General features: G+C 50.7%; 1 protein-coding gene across 1 annotated transcript; it reads left to right on the top strand.

Moving 5' to 3' along the window:
- Positions 1-4667: 4667 nt before the first annotated feature.
- RAP2B (RAP2B, member of RAS oncogene family) lies at positions 4668-6308 on the top strand (the record flags this gene model as incomplete). Its single annotated transcript, XM_082003569.1, has 1 exon — positions 4668-6308. One exon carries the CDS (start codon positions 4668-4670, stop codon positions 5217-5219), a length of 552 nt encoding a protein of 183 aa, XP_081859695.1. The 3' UTR covers positions 5220-6308.
- Positions 6309-7678: the final 1370 nt, after the last annotated feature.

Raw genomic sequence — 7678 nt, 5'->3', positions numbered from 1 at the left:
TACAACTGAGCGCAAAGGAGGTTATCAGGTCCATTACTCACCACTGTCACAGAGGAAAGGAGGGGAAGTAGTATACGGAACCACATCTCCATGTTGAAATGAAAGGTGTTATATAGATATGTTATGAAATTGTTATTAAAACCACTTTTATCTCATAAAACTTCAATGTCAAAACACAACATTTAGTATTATTTGTAGCCTTCAAATTCAATTACCACCACGCCTAGCTAGTACATAGTACATGGCAGAGCACTATGATCTCAGAAGAGTCTCTTTCACAGTCACAAGACCTTCCCAAGTATTAATAAAAATGATTTAAATGAGTAGTCACTAACAGAAGCCAGAGAAAATCTGAATGAAGGCTATCACCTCTTTCCCCTTGAGCATTACAGAGGTTCAGATTTCTGATACAAGCAAATTCGCACGCTCACCTAATTCTGAGCGTATTTTCAAAGTGCCTGTTTTAATCAAAGCTGCATATTTCCTGCAGATTCTAGCTCTACTTCATCTACAGACCTCAGGCCTTCCAAAACTCAGAAGCATACAAATGCTATGCAGGATGTATCTTGAACTCAACCCACTGCTCACATCATTTTTCTGTTCCACTGGTACAGCACAGTTTTTCCATAAAATACTCATCCTAAATAAGCTCAGTGGTACTTAATCAGATCTGAGGAGGCTATATATCCCTTTGCTAACACTGAGCTTGGCTGGGAGTTAATCCCACAGCTGTAAATGGTTTGGCTATGTCTCTTTAAAGAAGGCGTACCAGAGGGCCTGGTTAGAAGGTCCCTTCAGTAACAGCAGAACATCTTTACCTATTTTTGTAGCACTAAATCTTGTTGTAATCAGACATTGACAAGCTCTCATGGTACTGAAATTTTAGATACCCTATGTGTTACTTATTTAAACAACACTGAAGTTTAGTCTTGGCCTGTAATAAGTGAAACACATTTAAAACAAAACCAAAAACAACACACAATGCTGATACTTGTATGGACAAAGGTAACTATAACAGAAGCAACTAATGACTTGATCTTTCTAAACTATGCAAAGAAAGAATCTTTGCTCGTATGAGTAGTTTTACTGAATGAGCAGGGTTACTCACCACAGTTAAAAGCTAGTTATGTATGTAAATATTGTATGGTAAACTGCTTAGTAACCAAATGTATGCTTTTCAGCTGATTTTTATGTTGACGTTTTTAAGATAGTATCACATAATCTTGAGATTGCTATTAAAATATAGATAATCATTTTAAAAATCAAATTAATACAGCCAACTATATGATAATTATATTTTGCCTAAATTCTGCTGCATTGTAACGCTTTCATGTTGCCCATACAGGGCTTCTTTTAGGACAATTTTCATTTATTCCTGAGAGAGTCTAAACCACAGTACTATTCATGAAGTACAACAACTCAACACAATGTGTGCTTCGTAATTAAAAAACGATGCTCTGAATACTCCTGCGATTTATTTAACATAAATGGCTAAACCCTTAGCCGGGGATTTTCAACCTCTTCAACTCACAGATTCCCTTAGCAGTCTGTAGCCATGCACAGAAAATTTATTTCTAACAAAACCAGACTTGCTTCTTTCAGTTACTTCCCACAGACTCCTTGCTATTACTTCACAGACTCCAAATTTTTAAAAGCAGTACTGCAGACTAACTAATTACCTAGAGCTGGCTCGTAACAAGAGAGATCAAATTAATAGCTGTAGTAGAGGACTGGGACTTGAGAAATAATATTCCATATTTAAACTCAACAGCATCAGGATCATTTGTTACTTTGAACACAATACCTTTTCCTTAGCACATTTCCTTCTTCAGAAATAGCAGCAACTAAAAACATAGTGTAGAATGAAAAAATATACAGAGTAATTTTATTCTGTCGCTGAAAAAAAACCCACACCACACATTCCACAAATCGGGATTAAATAGACTGGATTTAAACCAACATTACAATTGTCTTGTCTTTATAAAATCTGCTATGGCCACGTTAGGGAAAAGTGCAATATAAGCAATTTACACGTGGGCTTGCTATAGAGGTGAGGAAGGTAAGCAAATCCACACTGTAACCAAAACCTGAGAGTAGAATAAGCAAAATCCGTCAGCAGAACGAGAAAATGAAGTATTTTTGCAATGATACTGTAGCCTTTCAACCAATTTTTATAGCTGCTTTTAAAGATAACTTTGCAAAGGCCTGCGGGCTGGTGACTGCTTTTGCCTGGCCTACAGGAAGGTGGGAGCGTGATGTCAGGGGAATCGGAGGGAGAGCGAACCGAGGCACAGGAAGAGGTGGGGAAACGACTTAAAAGCCTCACAGCAAGCTCAGTTATTTTGTTTCCAAAACCAACATCCATGCAGGAGTTGAGCAGTCACGGAGAGGAAACCCACTGGTGGAACACGAGGTTGTAAGTACTTGCAGGGGTCGTCTTCGCTTTTTCGAAGCGCTGTAGCACCGCTCTGGAAAAAAGATGGCCTCCAGGTTCGTCACAAGTTCAGGGTTAGCAGGCAGAGTCTAGAACAGCGATACGGCCAAAGCCCAGCCCTCCGGATTCAATACAAGATAAAATATCTGATCACTCTCCGGGTTGATCTGTACAGCACCATAAAAACTGGCTTAGCATCAGCCTGCAGCTGACAAATTTTGCAGGCGAGTGAGAAGACTATGCACCTGGGAGAAACCAGGTGGAGGCCTGGCAGACCAGTATCTGAGAGGAACAGGCCTTGGCTACACCTACAAACTGAATACGGAGGGTGCCGGGTTTCAGGTACGTGATATATTTAAGAAAGTTGTTTAAACTGTAGCCCGCTCCAAAGCAGGGTTGGTGGAACGCAACTTTTATATTCATTGGGAGAGGCTTCATTTGCAAAGACTTACTCATGCAACAGAAGAGGGGTTTAGTTCAAGCTCCTGAAGACAGCGGATCACCGGAGATGCAGTACTCACCAGAACATCGGTGGAATTGCGGTGCTTGCCAGGTGACGACGGGGATGCAGTACAGCTAGACCCAGCAGAGTGAATCCCCACTGTGAATTCTGTAAAAATAATTTAAGTAGAATTCAGTCTCTATGAAAACTGTTCAGTAACAACAGGATGCTGCTTAAAAAACTTATTTCAAATCCTTTTGGTTTTGTCTACCATGGCCCGTTTCCTCAAGCACTGCGTTTAAATTGGGTCTGTAAACCAGAAGGTGGGGTAGAAAGGACCTACATGCTGCAACTACTGAGAACAGTAAAGAACTGGGTATGATATTTGCCAGGTGTTCGGTTGATGGTTGGACTTGATGGTCTTAAAGGGCTTTTCCAACCTTAATGATTCTGTGATATAAAACCAAAGACCAGAGGGTGCCAACATAACTAATGATTTTCTTGACAGGAAGGTCTGATTGATAGAAAGTCCAAGGAACAACATCTACAAACAGTGGCAAATAGCCAGTCCCCATGAGCCAACCCCACTGTTGAACCGCGGTTCCTGGGCCACGAAGTGCGAACAGCATCCACACCTGGCAACTGCCACATCTTCAGCCTGCCAGATCCACCGGCCCCGGCTTCAGATGGGCAGGGAGAACACAGAGGCTGGGGTGTCCTGAAGGGGCTCCTCGGGAGCGGCTGACGGCCAGAGCTGCCACCGCCGTGACCGGGGCCGGCGCCGGCCCGCTCAGGGGCTGCCCCTGCCGCGGCACACGGGCCAGGCGGCTCCAGCCGCCTCTCCTGAGGGAGCCTCTCCCACCAGGGGCACTTCTCCCCGGCAGGGAGCGGGCGCCTTCAGCCCCCGGAGCGGGGCTGGGAAGCGCGGGGAGCCCACCGCCCGCCCGGCCCTCCCGCACAGGCCGAGCCGCCCCCCCCCAGCGGGGCACGCGGCAGTGGCGCCCCTCGCGCTGCCCCCGCGCGCCCGTGCGGAGGCGGCCCCGGGGAGCGGGAGGCCCTGCCCTTGGCGCCGGCTGCGACAGGCGCCTCGTCCGCCAGCGAGGAGGTAACCGGGCCGTGCCGGGCGCCGATAAGGGGGCCGGGGAACCTGGGGCTGCCGGTCCCGCCGCCCTTCTCCCATTTCCGTGCCGGGCACGGGACCCCGCCGCTCGCCTCCGGGTGAGCCCACCCCGCTCCTGAGGTCCGCCGCCATTCCCCCCGGGCGCTCCAGCCGCTCCCCGAGGCGGACGGCGCAGGGGACACCGACTGCACCTCGCTGCCGAGCCCGCCCCGCTCCGCTCCCGCCGGTGGGGCCTGGCGAGCGGGGCGGGGCGCTGCGCGCGCGGCTGTCCGCCGCCGGGAAGCCAATGGGGGCGGGCGGCGGCGGGCCGGAGCCAATGGGCCGGGGCGGGCCGCGGGGCGCCATGGGCCGCGGCAGCGCTGTCCCGCCGCGGGGCCGGCGCTGGTAGCGGCAGCGCAGCGCTCCGCCGCCGCCTCCTCGCAGCCCCGCGCAGCCCCCGGCGCCCGCCCTCGGGGCGCGGTGCTGCCCGGCGACGGGGCCGGCCCGGCGCGGCTCTGTGCGGCGCGGCCGCCCCTTTCCCGCCCCGGCGGGCCCCGCGCGGCGCCAGTGAGCGCCCGGCGGGCGGGCGCGCCCCTCCCTCCCGCCTGCCCTCCCTCTCCCCGCCCGCCGCGAGGGCGGGAGGGAAGCGGCAGCCCCGAGCGGGAGGCGAGGGAGGCGGCGCGCCGGGAGCCATGCGGGAGTACAAGGTGGTGGTGCTGGGCTCGGGCGGCGTGGGCAAGTCCGCCCTCACTGTCCAGTTCGTGACGGGCTCCTTCATCGAGAAGTATGACCCCACCATCGAGGACTTCTACCGCAAGGAGATCGAGGTGGACTCTTCGCCGTCGGTGCTGGAGATCCTGGACACGGCGGGCACCGAGCAGTTCGCCTCCATGCGGGACCTCTACATCAAAAACGGGCAGGGCTTCATTCTGGTCTACAGCCTGGTGAACCAGCAGAGCTTCCAGGACATCAAGCCTATGCGGGACCAGATCATCCGAGTGAAGAGGTACGAGAGGGTGCCCATGATCCTGGTGGGCAACAAGGTGGACCTGGAGGGCGAGCGGGAGGTCTCCTTCGGGGAGGGCAAAGCCCTGGCCGAGGAGTGGAGCTGCCCCTTCATGGAGACCTCGGCCAAAAACAAAGCCTCGGTGGACGAGCTCTTCGCGGAGATCGTCAGGCAGATGAACTACGCCTCGCAGCCCAACGGGGACGAGCCCTGCTGCTCCTCCTGCGCCATCCTCTGAGGGCGGCGGCGGGCCGGGGCTGTCTGCGGGGACACGGCGGTGGCGGCCGGCGGGAGCGGCGGCGGGCGCGGCCCCGCGAGGCGCGGGCGGGCGCGCTGCCCTCGGCCGCCGCCAAACGCACGCAAAAAAAACCCCCCAACAAAACAAAAACAAAAACAAAAAAAAAATCGGGAAAAAAAAAAACCGTGTTGGAAATGTGGCTTTTCTCGGCATGTACGTTTCGTCCAGTCCTGGTGGTTGCCTGTTTCCTGTCAGTGTCTGCGCTGGGGGCGGGAGGCTTCGGCGAGGAGCGCTGCCTGCCTGCCTGCCTGCGAGAGCGACGCACACGCGGGGAGCCCTCCCCGGGACACGCGCGAGGAGCCGCCGCGGCGGCGGACGAGCCCTGCCCGCGGCCGCGCGCGGAGCGCCCCGCCGCCGGTCCCGAGGATCGCTATGCAAAGTTGGGCGGTTGTGCCGGGCCTGCCGCCCGGCGAGGGGCGCTTCTGAACCGGGACTTCGGCTTGGGCGCGGGTGCCCCCCGGCGCGGGGTGCCGGCCGGCCGCTGATGGTCCGTGAAGCCCTTTCCTCTTTTGTTTACCTGCTGTATCGGATGGGAGTTTGCAGGAGAGTGGAAGCGTGTTGGTTTTTTCCTGTTTGGTTTTGTTTGTTTTTTGTTTGTTTTGTTGTGTTTTGTTTTTTTTTTTTAAATCAGCTGTGAAAATGTTACAAACCTGCACAATTTTTTAGGTGTGCGTGTGTGTGTGATTTCGTTTTTAACTTTTCTTTGGCGGGGGGGAGCGGTGGTGCTTCTGTTCCGGGGGTTTTTCTTTTTAGGTTGGCAATAACTGATTTTGATGACTAGTCTGGAAAGTGCGGAGCCTCCCTTCGTGCGGTGCGGGGCCGGCGGCAGCCCTGCGTGCGCACAGTGCCTTCAAACCCAGCTGCTCCAGCCGGTGCCAACCTGGGAGAGCTCCACAGAGTCCCATTATCTACTGCTTCAAAAACTCCTTCCCAGTTTCCTCGCAGTAATCGTACCGAACAAGCCAGGACAAAAGGGCCTATTGTTAGTGGAATTTATTTCTTATTTCCATCCGAGCCTTTTAACTGTAATTTCCATGTCTTGCAAGTTCGGGCTTCATTTACTTCAAATTTACAAGAATTCAGCCTTTTGGGATTTGGGGGGGGGGGGTGGGCTGGTTTTTTTTTGTCTTTTCCCCTTTGGTTTTGTTGTGGGATGTACCTCCAGCCAGCAAAGAAGGAAGTCTTACCATTGTGATGTACCAAGAAAATTCCAACAACTGTCATTTTAATTCCAGACATGCATTTAAGAGATGTCTATCCATTTTAAGAATTTTAATACAAATGCTGTTTTTTAGAAAACAACTTTGTGCGCTTTTATGTATTACATGAAACACCAACTTTCACATAGGCTGTACCTTAATAGAAGTGAAAGGTGGGGGGTTGATTTAGCTAAGGACAGTGTTTTTTAAAAAAAAAAAAAAAGACAAACCACAAGAGTGCTATTTTACCTAATGTTTAGTCGTTTTTAATGCAGTTTTTCATTTGTGTTTAGGCCCTGACCCTGTGTGTGGCCAGCATGTGAGTGGAAGGCTGTATTCAGTAGGCACCTTTAGGAAGGTAGTGTGGCTTTAACGCAAAAGGACTTGCAATATTAGGCCCTTACTCTTTACTAGGAACAGCATGGTTTATTGGGGTGAAGTTTTAAAGGTCAATTATTTATAAAATCTAAGCTTTTAATCTCATTGCATTGTAACTATTTAAAATTATGTGTCAGACCATTCTTTCTTTCCTAGTTTGCAGAGGGGTTGGGGTGGGAGGAGACCTGTACCTTCTGTCATTTGGAAGGTCTAGGGAGTCTGTGAAATCTGGTAACTTCTTCTGTTTTTACTAGGAAAACTTTCTGCTTCAGCACTGGAAGAACAGTGTTTAGTATTAATTCTACGTACTGAAATCCCAGTGACGGAAATTAGAATGAGAAGCCAGCTCCCTGCGGCCTTCCATGTTAGAGGGGCAGGGGAATAATGCTTATTAATAGTAGGGGTTTCTTTTAACAAAAATACTGCATTTAAAGCTAAGAAAGCTTGACTGCTGCCATGCCTGCAGTTTAAAAAACTTCATGTCTGAAGTTTGAAAAAAAATGCCATAAATTTACATCTTGGCCATTGCTATGGTTCAATTTTGCCTTAAATTCAATGGGATTATACAGTTTTAGCACCCAACAGGCCTTGCTCCAGATCAGTGTATTGAAAAACAACTTGTTCCCCTTAATAAAAGCAGATATTGATTCTGTTCTCCCCAACAGATAGCAGATTCTTCATGTTTCCTCCTGTTTCCCTACTGCCTGTGTTGTGATTGAGGAATGATGCAAACGTGTGTTTGTAGCACACAGTGGCACATAAAGTCCAGTTTTCCTCAGCCTAGCAGAGCAGCTGAAGGCAGCCGAGTAAGTTGTGGATTAT

The sequence above is a fragment of the Phaethon aethereus genome (genome assembly GCF_964289735.1).
Source record: "Phaethon aethereus genome assembly, chromosome: 9".
In the NCBI taxonomy this organism is placed as follows: Eukaryota; Metazoa; Chordata; class Aves; order Phaethontiformes; family Phaethontidae; genus Phaethon; species Phaethon aethereus.
The sequence above is the reverse complement of the archived record's forward strand: the minus strand, read 5'-3'. Positions and strand labels throughout refer to the sequence as shown.